This window comes from Zingiber officinale, chromosome 2B (assembly GCF_018446385.1).
Source record: "Zingiber officinale cultivar Zhangliang chromosome 2B, Zo_v1.1, whole genome shotgun sequence".
In the NCBI taxonomy this organism is placed as follows: domain Eukaryota; kingdom Viridiplantae; phylum Streptophyta; class Magnoliopsida; order Zingiberales; family Zingiberaceae; genus Zingiber; species Zingiber officinale.
Genome location: NC_055989.1, coordinates 9,681,121 through 9,701,721, shown reverse-complemented (window position 1 = coordinate 9,701,721; position 20,601 = coordinate 9,681,121). Strand labels below are relative to the sequence as shown.

The 20,601-nt window shown below is 35.9% G+C and overlaps 1 protein-coding gene across 2 annotated transcripts; it reads left to right on the top strand.

The window, feature by feature from the left end:
* The first annotated feature begins 2,650 nt into the window (after positions 1-2,650).
* Positions 2,651-4,059, top strand: LOC122048980 (transcription factor WRKY19-like). Of its 2 annotated transcripts, XM_042610487.1 has the most exons (3): positions 2,662-3,383; positions 3,450-3,584; positions 3,669-4,059. In XM_042610487.1, exons 1-3 carry the CDS (start codon positions 3,142-3,144, stop codon positions 4,045-4,047), a joined length of 756 nt encoding a protein of 251 aa, XP_042466421.1. In that variant the 5' UTR covers positions 2,662-3,141; the 3' UTR covers positions 4,048-4,059. The 2 variants fall into 2 exon arrangements, with proteins under 2 accessions (XP_042466420.1, XP_042466421.1); XM_042610486.1 differs by having other exon boundaries at positions 2,651-3,584.
* The last annotated feature ends 16,542 nt before the right edge of the window (positions 4,060-20,601 follow it).

The window sequence follows — 20,601 nt, the reverse complement described above, 5'->3', positions numbered from 1 at the left end:
AGCTCGTAATCAAATAATTTATGCAAGTAACCTCGCAAATACTTAATTACGAGTTGATAATAAATACATTTGTGACTATCTTGTTGACGCATCTATTAATATCATAAAATAACTGAATGGTCCACAAGGCGAGTATATGGATATGTATATATCACCTTGAATTTATTCCAAAAATTTTAAGTGTTCTACCTTAACTTTAGTTATTGATGACCTTATTATTAACTTCCCTTGTGAGCAAGCAACGCACGAAATCTTATTAGGAAGAAAAATCTTCTGGTTTTCAATGAATGCCCACATGAATTCTTAATTATTAATTGCATCATTATAGAATCAAGATGCCCCAATCGGTCATGCTATGTGATGAAATTATTTTGCTCAATAAACTTTTGGTTTGCAATGGTCTATGCTTCAATGATACATATATTGGTATAGTATAATCCAAATGATATTGTAGGTAATTTTTATAATATAACTTTCTTATCCAAGACAATATTTGTAATGCATAAATATTCTGTATTATCTTCATCCATCGTCTTGATGTAATATCTATTTCAATGAATATCTTTAAAATCAATATTTTTTTTTTGAGACTTGGGGGAATATAAAACATCATCGATAATAAATTTTGTTTCTTTGGGTAAATAGATGTTAGCTCTTCCAAAGCCGTCAATCATTTTTATACTCTTGCATATAGTGTTCACATTTGCACTATTTATTATTAAGGATATAAAGAATTTCTTGCCTTAAAAATAGTATGAGTTGATTCAATATCTACGAGACAACCATCGTTGTCGTTGATCGAGAATCTGATTTGAGAGTTTTCTATATTTTCTTCATGTAAACATAGGAAAAATAATAAACTTTAAATAAAATATACGATAAAGTAATAAAGTAAATAAAAATTATTATTCATGATTACAAAGGAAAAATAAGATACTAATTCATGATCACTGAACAATGTGATCAACATTATTCTCAGGTTCGACAAAGAAATCTACCACATTATATTGGGAGATAGTATGAAAACTATAATCAACTTTGTCAACATTAGAGACAAATGTTGAGACAAAATTTATCTCTATCACCTTCTTTCCTTTGCTTTTCACTAATTCTTGATTGACTTAGTTAGAGATCATCAAGATGTTTCGACATATGATAAGTATGTGACCAATGGTCATTTATGCCACAATGATAGCATATATTTTCTAAATGTACTGCATTGACCTTTTTTTCCCTCATGTGCTTCTTTAGTACTCTCCCCTTTTTTTATATAGCAAGGATGATCATTGCAAAAATATTGTCGTCCATGACCATGTCCATGACCACGATCAGGGCCTCGACCATGACCTCGAGCTTGGCCTCCAAGGTTATATGTCGTCACATTCACTTCAGGGAATGAAGTAGATCTAATCGGATGAGCCTCATATTTTTTCATCAAAAGCTCATTATTTTGTTTGACCAATATAAGACATCAGATCAATTCAGAATACTTCTTAAAACCCTTTGCAAGGTATTGTTGTTGCATAAGCACATTTGAAGCATGAAAAATAAAGAATATTTTCTCTAACATATATCTTCATCGGAAACAATTTCTCCACACAATTTTAGTTGAGAAGTAATTTGAAATAAAGTTGAATTATATCGAGTCATAGATTTAAAATCTTGCAAACACAAGTGCATCCAATCAAACTGAGCTTTTGGGAGGATGATTGTCTTTAGATGATTATACCTCTCTTTCAAATTTTTCTAAAAAACAAGCGGGCCCTTCACAATGAGATATTTAATTTTCAAAGCCTTGTGAAGATGACGACGAAGGAAGATCATCGTTTTAGCCTTTTCTTGGTCGGCCATTACGTTTTTGTCTTTAATAGTATTTCCAAGACCATTGGAGAAAGATGGATTTCAACATCTAATATCCACGAGAGATAGTTCTTTCCAGTGATATCAAGAGTCATGAACTCCAATTTCATGAAGTTCGACATGATAATTTAAAGAAATATTAGTGATGACTTTAGAAACAAAATGAATGAAAGTTTTCAAAATTACCATTGACTACCTCAAACAACTTAACTTTCTCGAACGAGAAGAGTTTCGTGCTGATAACGTGTTATAAAACTAAGAGCATAAACAATAAGAAAGCGATAGATGAACATGAGAAAAGAAGAGGGAGATATTTAGTTGATTTTTAATCAAGATAACTTTGTACATATCCTTATAGGTCTAAGAATATAAATAATACATTAATGAAGAGAAGATGAAGTGATACATCCCTTAAATTAAAAGAGAAAGAAAAAAAAACCAAAAATCATTAATCAAGGTAAGATGATAGAATAGGTCTTCAATCATCCACTTATATTCTTAACATGCATTTCTCTTTTTGGACCTTTTAAAAAGAAAATAGATAGTGGCATTTTGCAATTGAGGGCTTAGAATTTCCAATATTAGTGAATTATCGTCCCACTCCATATCCCAACTTGTCGTTGTCTGACAAATGAAATTTCGGCCCACTTCATTCTCGTTCCACATTCTTCCAGAAGTATGACATTACGGCTAGTCAATAGTGCAGAGAGTATGAACTTAGGGTCCAGATTATACCATCCCACCACTGCATGTAACAGACCCTCGTTAAAAATGATAAGAAAAAAAAATAGAAAAAGTTAGATTTATAGGACAGAAACATTTTATTAAAATAATCGTAATCATGCAGAAGTTACTCAAGGACGTCGACGAAGCACTTGTATTATCAAGCATGACTTACTCGACAACGTTGACAAAAGCCATGGCAATGGGCCCACCCAACCAATAATTCCCCTGCTTACCATTTCCAATATTTGGAATTATATGATGGACAGTAACAGTGGCATTTTGCAATTGAGGGCTTACAATTTCTAATATTAGTGAATTCTCGTCCACTTTACTTCCCAACTACTCGTGTTGTCTGACAAACCCTCGCCGTTGAATTCCCACGCTCCTCTTCATCGCCAATCATCTTCCTCTTCGCGGCCGCCCTATATAACTCAGCTCGGGAAGCACTTCAATCGATCTTTTACTACAGCACAGCACAGCACAGCACAGCGTCGGAAATTAGAGCTGATATATCCATTCCCCTGCTTCTTGACAGCTAGCCAGCTAGCTGCATCCATGGAGACCAATACCTGCGCTGCTGCTCTGCTCGCCGAGCTCAGCCAAGCCAAGGAGCTGCTCAAGGAGCTGGAGTTAAATCTGCATTGCCTTGACCTCTGCAAGGCTCTAACTCCCAGGATCGCTTCCTCCATCCACAACTCATTTCTCATGGCCGAATCCTTCAGCACTAAAGCCGGCCACGATCAGTCTCTGTTCTCCTCGCTCGCCCTGCGACCTCGCACCTTGACGCCCAGGAGAAGGTACGTTCGTACTTCGCATGCACGCAGTACTGCCCGCATGGTCATGGAAGTACGTATAATTTGCAGGAAATCTCTGTGCTCGTGGAGGCGCCAAGTGAGGGTGAGCTCGGTGGCCGGCGGAGTGGAAGGTCCGGGGGAGGACGACGGCTTCATCTGGAGGAAGTACGGCCAGAAAGAGATCCTCGGAGCCAAATATCCAAGGTCAGCCAGTCACTAGTCTACAGTTACAGTACTGCATCGCTCTCATTCGACCAAAACCATTCTTACGAGCTCTCCTCGCTGCAGGGCCTATTTCCGGTGCGCTCATCGGGACTCGCACAGTTGCCCGGCAAAGAAGCAGGTGCAGAGATCGGACAACGACCCGTCGGTCTACGACCTCACCTACCACGACAATCACACTTGCCTCCAGCATCCGGGGGAGGAGGAGGAGCAGGGAGGTGCAAATGCAATGCAGCGCGACCAAGAACAGAGTACTGCGGCGGCGCAAAAACTTGAAGGAGAGGAGGAATTTGTGGGGAAGATTGCGCCTTCCTTTGCGCCCCTGGAGGAGGAGCAGTTTTTCATTCCTTCGCCGTACCAGTTCGGGGGCTTTGATGAAGCAGAGGGCAGTTTGCTTCCGATGGAGTTCGACGGAGACTGGGAGATCGGCCTTGACAGCATCTAGGCGGGAGTTGAATGGAGGCAAAAATTGCTCAGTGGTTTCGGAAATTATTATATTCTCAATTTAAATTTATTTAATTACTTTAAAAGTTAAATATTATAAACTTATGAATTTTTAGTTAATTTTTAATATAATAAGAGATTTATTAATACTACTAGAAAGTAATTTTAATTTTTGACTGTTGCTCCTCAATTGAAGTGGGACTCTCCTAACAAAATTAATTTAATATTATATTTAATTTTAGTCAAAAAGTTAAGAAAAATATGTTTTATAATATCATCAACCCAAGATATTTATAAAAACTTCTCTCATAGTGTTTAAATTTTCAATAATACATTATAGCTGAGTCTCGAACTTTAAATTATTTATTGATATGTTTCTAGAAATTATTAATAAATCTTGAAATTATTTTTGATATGAAAAGAAAAAAAGATATTAATATAATTTTCTTTTAAGTTTTACTAATGTTAATTAGTACGTAAATGGACATAGTCTTAAGAAAAAATTAAGATAAATCATAATTTTTTTGTTACAATTTATATATATATTCAAATTTATTTATATTGCTTAGTTTAATAAGTAACTCAAATTTATGCATAAAAATCCTCCTTTTAATTTTCTAAAACCTCCATATGTGTAACTCGGAACAACGGTAAAATATTTTATAATTAATCAGATATTCACACAGATCAATTCCTAAGTACAACTAACTACAAAATTAATTCCCCCAGTGAAAAAATAATTCTAGAATGTTTGACTATGGAGGGATTAGTTGATTCCACGAATTACGTACTTGAATTACCTTTTTTTTAAAAAACAAAAAACACCCTACATATGTTAGCTACAACCCAATTGCAATATTGACATACCCCACGAGACACTCTGATTGACTTAGATCAGAAGATCACATCATAGGTAGGTTCCTAATCTTGATAATTCTATGAACGGTGAATAAAATTCCAACCCTAGTTACGTGACTTCATAATTAAAATGCCCTAAGGCCAATCTAGCGAGAGTTAACTTTGACCCTCAAGAGCTATTTTGATCTCATCTAATTCTATGATAAAAAATCCTTATAAAAAATTCAAAGTTGTCAATTAACCTTCGTACTATTTTTGTCCTGAATCGTGGAATGACGTCATCAATGGCGATGACGTCCCAAATGCCAAAGTAGTCTAGAATCTAGATGCAATGCATCATCCCGATGGAGAATAAATTTTCTCAAGGAACAAAACAAAAGCCAAAGATCCAGTAAATAGATTTGATTTTTGATTGGTCAATATTGGCAAACAGATTCGATCAGACTACTTGTCGCCTCGCGACACGTGGGCTTAATGATATTCTGTTCATATTTTAAATAAAATTGTAATTTTTCTAATTTTATTTTAACTTTTAATCATGTTCTTAGATTACAATATTCATCGTCTTATCAAAAAATATAAGATTCACTATTATAAACTTATTATAATAATATATTTATTTATTCATATTTTTTTAACATTACACTTATTATTTATACTCATAATACATTCAATAATCTTAAAATTATATCACATTAAATAAATATATTTTAAAATATTTAAATTATTATTATTTTTAATAATAATCTTATTTTTTTAAAAAAATAATGTTACCATTTAAAAAAGTAATATTAAAATTTTACTATTTCAATCATCTTATTATTTTTAAAATTTATAATTTTTTAATAAATAAAATTAAAAAATATATACATATGAGGTGGACTAGCCAAGAACTTTACATTTAATTAAACACGCTCAAGAAAAAAGTATTATAATACTCCTTTATAATAATTTTAACACTAAAAAATTTTATAACACCCTATTACTATATCACATTATAGATGCTTTAATAAAATTTCAAGTTGGTTTCATTTTTGCCGGAACAAAACTTGAACAAAACTTTAAAAAAAAAGTCAAAACTTAAAATAAGCGAGAAATTTTTTTTTTTGATTTAAACATAAAAATCAAACGAAATTAATTTAAAAGTTTGTTTTAACTTATAATATTATATTGATTTGGTTTCATTAAATTAAAAACAACACTATAGCATCTAGTCATTGACTACTCTGATTCTCTAAAATTTTCTCACCGTTTAAGGTTTACTTAGGACTTTTATTAAGCATTTGGTCACTTTTAATCTATTTAAATTTTTCACTACCTAAGATGTCAAACATCTGATTACCCTTGATCGATTTGAACTTTTCGCTCCTCTTAGAGACCCATCTTTTTTGTGTAGATTAGAAATGCATGATATATAAGACCGTAAATTTATAAACACTTATAGTGACTCGCAGACGATTCAGTGTTCTTCGTGTGTAATCTGAAGGGGAACTCATGATTTTCATATTTACTATCGGAAGAACAATCATAAAATCGAAAAATCATTCATAAATCCACGAACCAAATTCCTCCCGTCTGTGAATATGCTTCTCACATAAAAATTCTTAAACGCATGAATCAGCTCTGTGCTTCACTTGGATGTCATATATAGGGATCATCTCGGCAGATTTTTTCGAAATTGCACTACATGTAGTAATTGCAAAAAACGCATTACGCGCAAGCACTGCACCATCTTGAAGGAACTGCCACGTGCAGTAATCTCTAACCTCTTCCACTAATTCAAGTCAACTCACAAAGATAAAAATAAGAATAAGTCATAAAGATTAGATAGTAATAATTCATACGATAATAAATACATTAAGTAATGTTAAGAATATTGTTATACCTTATGTAGTTACTTTGACATCAATATCTTATATTCATCCTAAATTAAATTATTTATATTAATATGAACATCTCTAATTCCTTAAAATGACTATCATGTCAAGAGCATGTTCAATATTTTCAATCGATACAATTATTCATAATATTTTAAGTACTAAAAAAAATATAATTAATTGGTCAACTAGTGAATAAATGTCAAAGATATAAATCTATCTTAATCTTTCTTTTTAGTTAGAATTTATTCATTCTAATTATCATTTTCCTAGTTATGCTCCATAGATCGAATCATCTATAGTGATAGGATACATGCTAAAGTAGCAGTCACTGATTAGAACTTCAAGTAAACAGATTAATAGTCACTTAGGATAAAACTAAAATTAACTTATAATCCCAAAGGCCTCATATAGTAGAGAAATTACAGAGATCTATTCTCCTACTACACTTATTATGTCATGGCACATGTGGTATGAATCACATGCTACAATATTTTTTTCCTTTACCAATAAAGAGCATATATTTTTCTCAAAAGTTAACATTATATAAATTTTGATCTAGATATATCTAATGTCTAATCATAAGTTTAACATATGAATTCCAATTTGACCTTTAGTAGATTTAGTAAATGGTTGGTGCATTTACTCTGATCATTATCAATTCACAAATGATCTCATCTTGATACAACAATCAAGGTGACCCCAACTTATCTGTATGTCTCTATTCATAGCTACATAAGTTGTCCCATAAGTAATGGTCTTACATTTATATACACTTAATAAATAGGGATGATTGCCCATGTGAGTGGACCAATCTCAACCTGCTAATAGTTCATCGAGACTTTGTCCAAAAAAGTAACAACAATATATACACTGAATATATCATGACATTTTCATATATCCAATTGTGTTTACAAAGTTTTACATTTTAGAAGTTCTAAAGCTTTTACATATCCTTGAAATGACTCTTTAGTCAATAACTTAGTAAAAGGATCTGCAAGCATATCACATGTAGGGATATACTCAAGAAATATCTTTTTTCTTAACAATAATATCCCTTACAAAATTATACTTAATTTCTATGTGCTTATCCTTGCTGTGATATTTGGGATCCTTAGAAAAAGGTATAGTAGTTTGATTGTCATAGTACATTATAACTGGACTCCCACTGTCCTCCATAATCTTCAAATACTTTAGGAACCCTTTTTAACTAGACAACTTCTTACACAGCTATTGCGTATGCCACATATTCAGCTTCCATTATTGGCTAACGTTACACAAGCCTGTTTATTACTATTCCATGAGATGATGCCACCATCCAGCAAGAAGGTATAGCCATATGTGAATTTTCTATAATCAAGGTCTCTTGACCAATCTACATCTGCGTAACCCTTTATGCTCATATTTGATCATTGGAAACAAAGACAATAATTTGTTATTCCATTGAGATATTTGAATATCTTTTTCACCACTTTTTAGTGTTTCGATCTTGGGTTTAACTGAAAACAGTTAACTAAGCCAATAACATAACTTATATCAAGACGAGTAAATAATATAGTGTATATTAAACTTCCAATGACATTGGCATATGTTTTTTTTTCATTTTGGCTATTTCTTCAAGATTTTTGGAATATATACTTTTGCTCAAAACAATACCTCTTACTACAGGTGCTTGTTTAATGTTGTAATTTAACATATTGAAGTGTTGTAACATTTTAGTAATATAAGTCTCTTGAGACAAACCCAAAAGTCTTTTCTATCGATCTCTAATGAACTTTACTCGTAAGATGTACTCAACTTCTCATATATCAATTATGTTAATTTATGATGAAAGTCATGATTTGACTTTTATCACAAACTTCATGTCATTTATAGCTGATACAGGTTATATCGAGCGGACCCCGGGAGTGATGTGACTCTCCAAGTCAAGGTAATGTGGCGGTCAAAGTCAGGGTGGAGGAGCACTCTCCACCTGGTGGTAGTGATCTCCCAGCATTAAGGTTCTTGGATCCCACCTGTGTGGTCCTAAAGCAGGACACTCGGATAAAGACAGGTCAAACATAAGGTTCTGTGTGAGCGCTCGGGGCGAGCAACGACTTGACCGGGCTTTGTAGGATTGTAAAGCGCTAGAGGAGGGGGTGAATAGCGCTCGTGGCTAATTCGTTCGTTTCGAGTAAATACATAGCGGAAAATAAAGATAAACAACACAAACACTAAGAATTTACTTGGTTCAAAGCCCGTGGTGACTCCTACTCCAAGGCCCGCACGTGAGAGTGCTTTTGATGGACAATCACTAATTAGTCGGAAAGAGTACAAATACAGTTTTACAAGTAATTTAAAAATTAAAGAATACCTACAACTTTGTATAAGGAAATCTTTAGTAGAATCATCATCGGAGCTTTCGGGCATTATAGAAGCATTTTTTAAGCAGCTCGAAGAAGCGAAAGTTGTTCGTGAGCTTGTTATAAAGCTCCTGGTTGAAGCTTGCTTTATAGGCTGTTTCGGGCACTTGGAACCCCTCCGGGTGCCTAGAACACATGGTTCGGCCAATCGACGTGCGCCACATCATCTTGCATATAACTTTTGAGTTCCGGGCTCCTGGACCGACTCCGAGCGCCCCCGACCAGGTTTTTCCAGCCCTTTATTTTCTACAAAATAAAGTTAGTCCAGGTATAAAACAATATATATAATATGAGATTTGACAGTGTCTGACTGTCCGGTTCTAACTTTGAGTTTCGTTGAAACTCTAGGTCGAATCGACACCTACTGCTCCCTTTTCGGGGAATGCGTCCTCACCTACTTCTCTCAGGAGAAGTTACCTATTGCCAAACCGGTCCTCCAGACCGACTGAACTTTTCCTCAGTACCCGAGGCTTCCGGTCTTCATGCTGGACGTCTGCTCCACGACCCATCCAAACTTCCACTTGGTTCGTGACCACTAGGATTTCAACCTAGAGTCCCCGACTCTAGGATTTTGCCTGAAGCGCACGACCCACCAAGACTTTCTACCTAGGGTTACCACCCCTAGGACCTAGGGTTACCGCCCCCTAAGACCTAGGGTTACCGCCCCCTAGAGTTTTCCACCTATCTAACCGCAGCTAGGATTTTTCATCACCTAGGGTTACCACCCCTAGGGTTTTTCATCTGTCTAGAATCTACTAGGACTTTTGCCTAAGACAACTTAGGACTTTCCTGCAAGCTCAATCAACCTTATTAGACAACATGACATCTTAACTTTTGAATCATTTTTCCATTATCAAAACATAGGTTTGATCGTCTGGTGCTTCCTACACCAACAATCTTCCCCTTTTTTATTATGGCAACCAGGTTCAAAAGTTAAGTAAATATATAGCAATTTAATGAAAAACATTTAAAGAAAAATGTAGCATTTTCTTACTAAGTATTAGCTCCCCCTTAATTTATCAGTCCCCTTAACTTTTGACTATTCTCTCCCCCTTTACCGTATATCAAAAATAATTTAGGGAGGAAAGGTTTTTACTCTGTTTAACTTAAGCTCCTCCTAAAGGGCAGCACTTAAAAAAACTTAGCTAATTTTAATGTCAAAAATGTTTGAGGGTTCTAGAGTCCAAGTATGTAAAATAAACATAAAAGTTATATTTTATTTTCCTAATTTTTCATCTCACTCATTCTTTGTTGTCAATCATGTTCAGCTTATGAGTGTGTGTGAGACGGAGTTAAGTTAAGTTGATTTTATTTTTAACTTTGAAAAATATTTATGATATATAAGTATATTTCAAAAATAATTTAAGTTAAATTTAGATTTTAAAAATACTGACTTTGAGATTTTAAAATATAAGCTTTAAATTTGAAGATTTCAAAATGTTGAAGACAAAATTATTTTAAATTTGAGTTTCAGAATAATTAAGTTTGAATTTGAAAACATATATGTTTGAGTAATTAAATTTTGAATTTTAAAATTTTTTAAACAATATTTAAAAATAATTATGATTAATATTTTTAAAATTAATTTACTTTGATTAAGGATTTTAGAATTAATTGGAATTAATTATACTTTTAAAATTAATTATGATTTAATTATAATTTAATTATGATTTAAAAATAATTAACATTTTAAAATTACTTATGATTTAAAAATAATTAACATTTTAAAATTATGATTAACATTTTGAAATTACGATTAACATTTTGGAATTAATTGTGATTTTGTAATTAATTAAATTTTAAAATTAATTATGATTTTGTAATTAATTAGATCTTGAAATTAATTAAAATTTTATAATTAATTAGATTTTGAAATTAATTATGATTTTATAATTAATTATGAATTTTAATTGAGTTATCTTTAATTTAATTAATTTATGTTTGATTAACTACTTTAAACCAGGTCCATCTTACCATTTTCTAGATTTTGAATCAGAGAACCTTAATAGTTTTGTGAAATGGTTAATTTAATCTTAAATTTAAATTCCAATCTAAGGATTGATCAATATTTGAGTTAGACTAAGGTTTAATAGTCAGTTAATTAAATATCTATTTTAATAATTGGCTTCCAGGTTGTGGTGAGATACTAGGCCTTCTTGGGTATTGGATCATCCACCACTTCTAGACAAAGTCTTTTAAAGAAATTAAATACTTAGCTTCTGGGAGTAGGGCTATTTATATAGCCCTGTTCGGGGCATCTGGAAGCGTTCCAGGTGCCTGGAATGAGATAGAAATTTATCCCCGATGTAACGGTCAAAAGCCACATCAATTTGGATAAAAGTCGGGTTCCAGGCACTCGAAATGGTTCTGGGTACCTTGGACTGGTTCGGGCGCCCCAATCTGGTCCGAACGACCCAGACTGATCCGGGGGCCTCGACCTGGTCCCGGCACCCCGGGCATCAGAAGTCAGCCTTTTGCTGACTTTTGGTCCGGGTCTCCTTCAGTTTCGCTCACCTCAGTCCAGGTTTTCTGCTCCGGCTCCGCTCGCTTGGGTGATTTCGACCATCTGGAATAGGGCTCACCCGAACCCAACTTCCGACCTTCTCGAGCAAACTTCCTCTCCGGGTTCTCCGGAAGATGCATGACATGACATATAACAGATAAATATGCATGATCATGGCAAGTTAATCAATTCAAATAATTCATATTATTATTATTATTATTATTATTATAGTTGTTTTATTATTATTATAGTTGTCTTATTATTGTTTACTTTATTATTTACTTTATTATTATTATTATTATTATTATTATTGATTTGTTTCATAATTAAAGGGTACATGATTATAATTAGATTTGTGGAAGTTTTGTTTTAGATTTGGTTTTGATTTATAACTTAAATCTAGATTTTGTGAGTTGATAAAATTATTAATAATATTTTCTAGTTTATCAATTTTATTTTTTTAAATTTTATTTTATTTTTCTAGTTTTATAAAATTTGATTTTGTATTTAATTTATAGTTTAGTTTCTTATTTTTGTTTTCTAAGTTTTTAGTTAAATTTTATTTATTGTTAATTAATTTTAGACAATTATTATTTTGATTTAAATTCAAATTATCATGAATAAATAAATTTTGATTAACTAGATCTGGGTCTTGATTAAGGTTTAGGTGGATTTGATCAATTTTAGTTATATTTGAATCAATTGAATTTTTATTAATTAAATTATTTTTGTTAGGTGATGTAGGATGTTCATGTTTTTTAAAATTCATAATACAATTTAAACAAGAAAAATCTAAAGTATACAAATTTTCATATAATTTAAATTTATTTACCTTAATTGTTCCCCTGGATTATTGGATTTTCTTTCCAGACATTGAGATTTGTAATGACTCATTCTTTTGCATTTTAAGCATTCGATATAGTCTTTCCTTTTTCGAACTCTAAGCATCAGTTCCTACTTTGCCTCTGGTTTTGTGGATCGGTTCTTTGGACATTTATTTTTGTAGTGCCCTTTTTTACTGCATTTAAAACATGTTATGTGAACCTTAAATTTAAAATTGATAATTTTACCTTCTGAATCATCATTAGGATTCTCCCCCTTGACCATTGTCGTCTCAGATTCGGGTTTAGACACTTGTTCTGACTCGAGTTTGGATTCATCAACCTCCTCCTCAGCCACTAGTGCGATGAAGTTGATTTGGTCTTATTCTTCTAGGTCTGGCTCTGAGGATAGCTCTCCGGATTCGGACTCGGATTCGAGCTCACTTTCGCCTTGATCTTCTAGCCTTGATGGAGTCTTGTGAAGCTCGATCAATTTGGTCCATAACTCGAATACCTTCTTGTAATCTTCTAATTGACACAAAACTTTGTTAGGAAAAATATTAATTAATATATCTATTACCTTTGTGTTTGCTTGTGAGTTTTGAGAAGGTTGTCTCCTGGGTAGTGATTTCTATCAAGTATAAGTAAGTATGATCTAACTAACATATATTCCTTTACGCAAGTATAAAACTATACTACATATGATATCAATAACCTATAGGTAAAAACCTAAGTATATAATCATATTATAATATAAATGCACAAACATAAGACTATAACTAAACTATGTGTTAGGACCGAAAAGTAGCTAGAGGTGAGGGGGGGTGAATAGCTCGTCGCGTGCTCGTGTACTTAGCGTTGTTTGTTTCTTCAAATATGCAGCGGAAATATACAAGAAAACAACACTCAACGCTAACACTAAGGATTTACTTGGTATCCACCTCACAAGAGGTAACTAATCCAAGGATCCACACACTCACGCACCCTCCACTAAGAAACATACTCCTCTACGGTAACTACCGAAGGCGGAGAAGCCTTTACAAACTCTCAATACAAGAAGAAAGGAAAGGATATGAAATACAAGCACAAGCTTACAATAAACTGTAACCCTAACTTCTCTTCTTGTTTTTGATCCGCCTCTTGACTTGGAAGAACCTCCAAGAATCTTCAAGAACTGGCGATCTAAACTTGAGAGAGAGCTGTGGAGTCGCTGGTGAAGATCGGAGATGAATCGTAGAAGCGATGCCGAAGGAAATGAACGCCTGCGGCTTAAATCGACACTAACGGTCGGATCCCAATCGATTGGATTGCTCCCAATCGATCGGGGAGGCTTTGGATTGATCAACTGATCGATCCAAAGTGCCTCTGTGCTCTCTGGAATAGCCTGGATCGATCGGCTGATCGATCCAGGGCTTATCGCGCACAAACAGCAGCTCCCAATCGATCCACTGATCGATTGGGACCTCTGGATCGATCCACGGATCGATCCAAAGGGGTTCTGTTCGTGGGGACTCACCCGATCGATCAGCTGATCGATTGGGCATGATCCAATCGATCGGCTGATCGATCTAGATCTGCTAGATCAATCGGCTGATCAATCCAGATCTTGGTTTTTGCCCAAAAACAAGTCCAAAGTCCCCTAAACCAACATCCAGTCAACCATGACTTGTTGGTACATAAAACCTAGCATCCGTTCACCCTTGACCTGCTATGACTCCCTCATCAAGTGTCCGGTCAATCCCTTTAACCCACTTGGATTTTTCTTCATCTTGCCAAGTATCCGATCATTCCCTTGACCTACTTGGACTTTTCTTCATCTTGCCAAGTATCCGATCACTCCCTTGACCTACTTGGACTTTCACTAGATGTCTGGTCAACCTTGACCCATCTGGATTTCCCCCGTGCCTGGCTTCACTCACCAGGACTTCCATTCTGCCTAGCTTCACTCACTAGGATTTCTCTTCTGCCTGGCTTCACTCACCAGGACTTTCACCTGGCTTCACTCACCAAGATTTTCCTTCTGCCTAACATCCCAGTTAGGACTTCCCAGTCAAGTATCCGGTCAACCTTGACCTACTTGACTCTTTTTCATCCAACCTGATCAGACCCTTATCAGAGGGGAATTGCACTAGACAATCTCCCCAAATGCACAACTGCACTGTCAAACATCGAAACTCAAACCAAGACTCAAGCTTGGTCAACCAGGTCAGCCTTGACCTAGTGGATATTGCACCAACAATCTCCCCCTTTTTGATGTTTGACAATACCACCTTTAAGTTAGGCTAATCTCATAGCCTCAACCTCCTTCATGCCACTAGGTAATGAAAGCATAAGTTAAACCCTTCATTCTCCTCCTAAGAGGGCAAACTCCCTCTAGGTAATGAAGTCCTAACTTAAACCCTTCATTCTCCCCCTATTGGCACACATCAACCCCACCTTTGGGCATACATCAACAAATTCACTTGTTGAAAACTCTCCCCCTGAAGAGTTACTCATCGTTGTTCACAACTTTACTCGTTGTGATCAACACGATAATGAAAGTCTCATACCCTTCATTATCCTTAACCCTACGTCAAATGCCCACCCTTGAGCATTTTTTAACTTAAACCACTTGAACAATGAGGATATCCACTCACCATTAAAGTTCAACCGCTCAACCTTGAGCATGGTCTGAAAAAAAGGTTGACCACCTTCCCAGTTTCATAAAAAATAGTTTTCATGTCTTTAAAGAGTCCCTCCCCCTAAAGACATGGTGATAACTTCTGTCATTGCACCAACAATGACTTGGAATCCCTAAACCTTTAGGAAATCCAAATTTAGAAGTTTTGAGATTCAAATATTCAATATTTGAAACGAACCTCAACCTAAACTTCTACTTAGTCTCCCTTAACCAATCTATCCTTGTTTTCAACATGAAAACACCATTTTTGTGTATACAAATGTATTTTGAGGGGTTTGGAATGGTTATATAGACTCAACAAGGTTCAAAAATGTTGAAATCAGGCTTTACCAGCCAAAATCAGCATCTTGGATCGATTGGAGTTGGGTTCCAATCGATCGGACCATTCTGAATCGATCCACTGATCGATTCAGGAGAGCTGGATCGATCGGTGGATCGATCCAGACGGCTTCTGTTCACGAGAAGTCTGTTCTCAATCGATCGCCTGATCGATTGAGACCCTTCAATCGATCGGGTGATCGATTGAGGTTTGATAGTTGCTGAAATTTCATTTCAGTCAACTTCAGAAGCTCCTAGAAAATTCTACAAAATTTCAAAAACCGTGAAAATTTGTGTAGACATTATTTAGGGTATACTTTATCATGGAAAAATAGTTTTATATGAAAATACTGTTGGGACCGAAAAGTAGCTACTCGTCGCTTGCTCGTGGTTGGCGTTGCTTGTTTCTTCAGAGATATGCAGCGGAAATACAAGAAACAAAAACACACAACGCTAACAAGGATGGTTTACTTGGTATCCACCTCACAAGAGGTGACTAATCCAAGGATCCACACTTACTCACGCACCCTCCACTATGAAACACTCCTTTATGGTAACTACCAAAGGCGGAGAAGCCCTACAAGACTCTCAATACAAGAAGAAAGGGAAAGGTAATGAAATACAAGCACAAGCTTACAATGAGTACAAAAACCCTAACCCTAGTTTCTTCTTCTTGCTTTTGATCCGCCTCTTGACTTGGAAGAACCTCCAAGAACCTTCAAGAACTGGCGATCTGGAGCTTAGTGAGAGCTGTGGAGTTGCTGGTGAAGATTGTAATTGAACAGTGTGAGTAATGCCGAAGAAGACGCACGCCAACGGCCTTTATCTGCGCCAACGGTCGGATCCCGATCGATTGGATTGCTCCCAATCGATCGGGGAGGCTTTGGATCGATCCACGGATTGATCCAGAGCGCCTATGTGCTCTGGAAATTCGCCTGGATCGATTAGCTGATCGATCCAGGGCTTATCGCGACATACAACACCTTCCCAATCGATCCACTGATCGATTGGGACCTCTGGATCGATCGGCTAATCGATCCAGAGACATTCTGTGTGCTCGCGACTTCCTCCCAATCGTTCCACTGATCGATTGGGACGAAGGCTTCTCGCAAGGACACCCCAATCGATCGACCGATCGATTGGACTCCAGCCAATCGATTCGGCTTCTGGTTTTTGCCCAAAACCAAGTCTCAAGCCTCCCAAACCTACATCCGGTCAACCTTGACCTGTTGGTTCATCATGCCTAACATCCGGTCACCGTTGACCTGCTAGGACAACCTCACTAAGTGTCTGGTCACTCCCTTTGACCCACTTGGACTTTTCTTCATCTTGCCAAGTATCCGGTCACTCCCTTGACCTACTTGGACTTTCACCAGATGTCTGGTCAACCTTGACCCATCTGGATTTCCCCCCGTGCCTGGCTTTACTCACCAGGACTTCCATTCTGCCTAGCTTCACTAACTAGGTCTTTCACCTAGCTTCACTCACCAGGATTTTCTTCTGCCTAGTTTCACTCACTAGGTCTTTCACCTGACTTCACTCACCAGGATTTTCCTTCTTCCTAACATCCCAGTTAGGATTTCCCAGTCAAGTATCCGGTCAACCTTGACCTACTTGAACTACTTGGACTTTCTTCATCTTGCCAAGTATCCGGTCACTCCCTTGACCTACTTGGACTTTCACCAGATGTCTGGTCAACCTTGACCCATCTGGATTACCCCCATGCCTGGCTTCACTCACCAGGACTTCCATTCTTCCTAGCCTAACTCACTAGGTCTTTCACCTAGCTTCACTCACCAGGATTTTCTTCTGCCTAGTTTCACTCACTAGGTCTTTCACCTGGCTTCACTCACCAGGATTTTCCTTCTGCCTAACATCCCAGTTAGGACTTCCCAGTCAAGTATCTGGTCAACCTTGACCTACTTGAATCTTCTTTATCCAACCTGATCAGACCCTGATCAGAGGGGAATTGCACCAGACAATCTCCCCAAATGCACAACTGCATTGTCAAACATCGAAACTCAAACCAAGACTCAAGCTTGGTCAACCAGGTCAGCCTTGACCTGAGGGATATTGCACCAACAATCTCCCTCTTTTTAATGTTTGACAATACCACCTTTAAGTTAGGCTAATCTCATAGCCTCAACCTCCTTCATGCCACTAGGTAATGAAAGCATAAGTTAAACCCTTCATTCTCCTCCTAAGAGGGCAAACTCCCTCTAGGTAATGAAGTCCTAACTTAAACCCTTCATTCTCCCCCTATTGGCACACATCAACCCCACCTTTGGGCACACATCAACAAATTCACTTGTTGAAAACTCTCTCCCTGAAGAGTTGCTCATCGTTGTTCACAACTTCACTCGTTGTGATCAACACGATAATGAAAGTCTCATACCCTTCATTATCCTTAACCCTACATTCTCCCATTAATGTAGTCAAATGTCCACCCTTGAGCATTTTTAACTTAAACCACTTGAATAATGAGGATATCCACTCCCCATTAAAGTTCAACCGCTCAACCTTGAGCATGGTCTGAAAAGAAGGTTGACCACCTTCCCAGGTTCATGAAAAAATAGTTTTCATGTCCTTAAAGAGTACCTCCCCCTAAAGACATGGTCGTGACTTCTGTCATTGCACCAACAATGACTTGGAATCCCTAAAACTTTAGGAAACCCAAATTTAGAAGTTTTGAGGTTCAAAAGTTCAAAATTTGAAACAAACCTCAACCTAAACTTTAATTTAATCTTCCTTAATCAATTCATTCTTGTTTTCAACATGAAAACACCCTTTTTATGAATACAAATGTATTTTGAGGGGTTTGGAATGGTTACATAGACTAATCAAGGTTCAAAAATGCTGAAATCAGGCTTTTCCAGCCAAAATCAACATCTTGGATCGATTGGAGTTGGGTTCCAATCGATCGGACCATTCTGAATCGATCCACTTATCGATTCAGGAGAGCTGGATCGATCGGTGGATCGATCCAGATGGCTTCTGTTCGCGAGAACCTTGTTCTCAATCGATCGCCCGATCGATTGAGACCCTTCAATCGATGGGGTGATCGATTGAGGTCTGATAGTTGCTGAAATTTCATTTCAGTCAACTTCATAAACTCTTAGAAAATTCTACAAAATTCTAAAAACCGTGAAAATTTGTGTAGACATTATTTAGGGTATACTTTATCATGGAAAAATAATTTTCGATGAAAATACATCATATTTCCAAAGATTGACACAAACTTGAAAACTTACAAAAATTTTAGTGTTTTCTTCAAGTTTTTTTTCTAACTATTCAATGATGACTATTGAAAGATAGCCTTCACCAAGGTTTTCCAAAAGCATTTTAAAATGATTTTCAAAACCAATATCCCACCATGTTCCTTGGGCTTAATGCACATGACTTGTACATTAGCTTTCCCAATGATGGGAAAACACATAACTATGTGTTTTGATGAATTTAAAACTCAAAAGAATGCACTAAATCAACATGTTGAGTTTTGTTCATCATCGTAACATCTCACTTGTCTCTAATGTGCACAAAACACATACAAGTCATCTTATAGGTCTTTGTGAGATGTAAAAGTTGGTTTTGCCCTAATCTAGGGATCATGCATATCTATCTAGGTATTTTCGTGAATATTGAACATCCACCTAGGATGTCACTTATTGATACACTTGTACCACTTGTTACAAATATCACTTGTTGATACAAGCTGATAAATGTCATTTGTCCTTAATTTTAAAGAAATATAATGCATGATAATGTTATGGCATACATCAAAATGAAATAGCTTTCAAAAGAAAGATTCCTATAACTACATGATGTATGTATGACATGACATGGTATTTTTATATTTTTCATAACAAAGGATGAATGTAAGATACAAAATTAAATATGATGTCATGGCATATAGTGAGCAAACAATCATGGCACAGTTTAGCATAAATAAAATACCTAGATTATCTACCTAAGTATCCTTAATCCTTAGCTAATCTTAATATTTTAAACCTAGATTGCCCAAAAGTGCTTCAAGAAATTGCCAAAACCTAAATTGGCATTTCTAATTCTCTTGATTCATTTATGCCAATTGAAATTTAGCTTATTCCTCAAATATTGGCATATTTCGTCCTTCCACAAGAGTAGCACTCTTAATTAAGGCTCAAATTGCATTTATTTTCCTAAGAACATACTAAAATCCCAACTTGGTAGTTCTTATGATTCCTAAATTGTGCCAATTAGGATTAAAATCAATACTTCTCAAATTTGGCACATTTTACTCTTTTAAAGAGTAAATGATAGATCCATTTCATTCTCAAAGGTTAATAACAACCTTGAAAATGCTCCTTGAGTGTCAATTTCTTCAAAGTTGGGTTAACTACCATTCTTCTTAAAGTTGACACTCTCTAACCCATCTATGGGGTAGAGAAGATGCTCCTAGGAACCCAAAACCTATTGGTGCTACTTGGATGCTCTAGGTATTCACTAGGGATAACTTCCCTAGATACCTTCCTAGTGACCTTATTTGGCTTTTTAGAAGCCTTGGTCACATTTTCTAGGTCAACCCTAGGGATTACTTCCCTTGTGACCTTTTTAGTGACTTTGTTAAACTTCTTAGAAGTCTTAGTCACTTTAGTTGCAAAAATACTCCTAGGGATAACTTTCCTTGTACTTTTGACTTGACCCTTAGACCTAGGGTTGGTTCCATAGCTATATGGGACCCTATGGTAAGAGATTTCATCTTTATTAGCCTTAGGTTTGTATCCCAAACCTTTATGGCCATTGGATGACCCTTGTTGTACTCCTAGACCTAGGTTTTGCTCATTTTGCCCTTTAAGGATATTTTCCATCCTTTTTAGGGTCTTTTCTAGTTTGTCAAGTCTCGACCTCAAGACTTGATTCTCCATCACTAAGTCCTTAGTTTTTGGTTTTCCATTAAATCCATTAGCATTTCTGTTTCTAGGCTTGTAGCTAAAATCCTTTGAGTTCTTGCCTAGACTTTTACCTACATTCCTAGCCTTAGGTGTAGTAATTTTAGTATGAAAAGCTATATATTTTTCCTTAACGCTATCGTGCTTCCTATTTTCATAGTAAATAGC

Excerpts from the sequence above, each read along its gene's own strand:
- LOC122048980 (XM_042610486.1), top strand. The coding sequence starts at position 3,142 with ATGGAGACCAATACCTGCGCTGCTGCTCTGCTCGCCGAGCTCAGCCAA. Across the intron at positions 3,585-3,668 it reads CTCGGAGCCAAATATCCAAG|GGCCTATTTCCGGTGCGCTC; the intron begins GTCAGCCAGTCA and ends TCCTCGCTGCAG.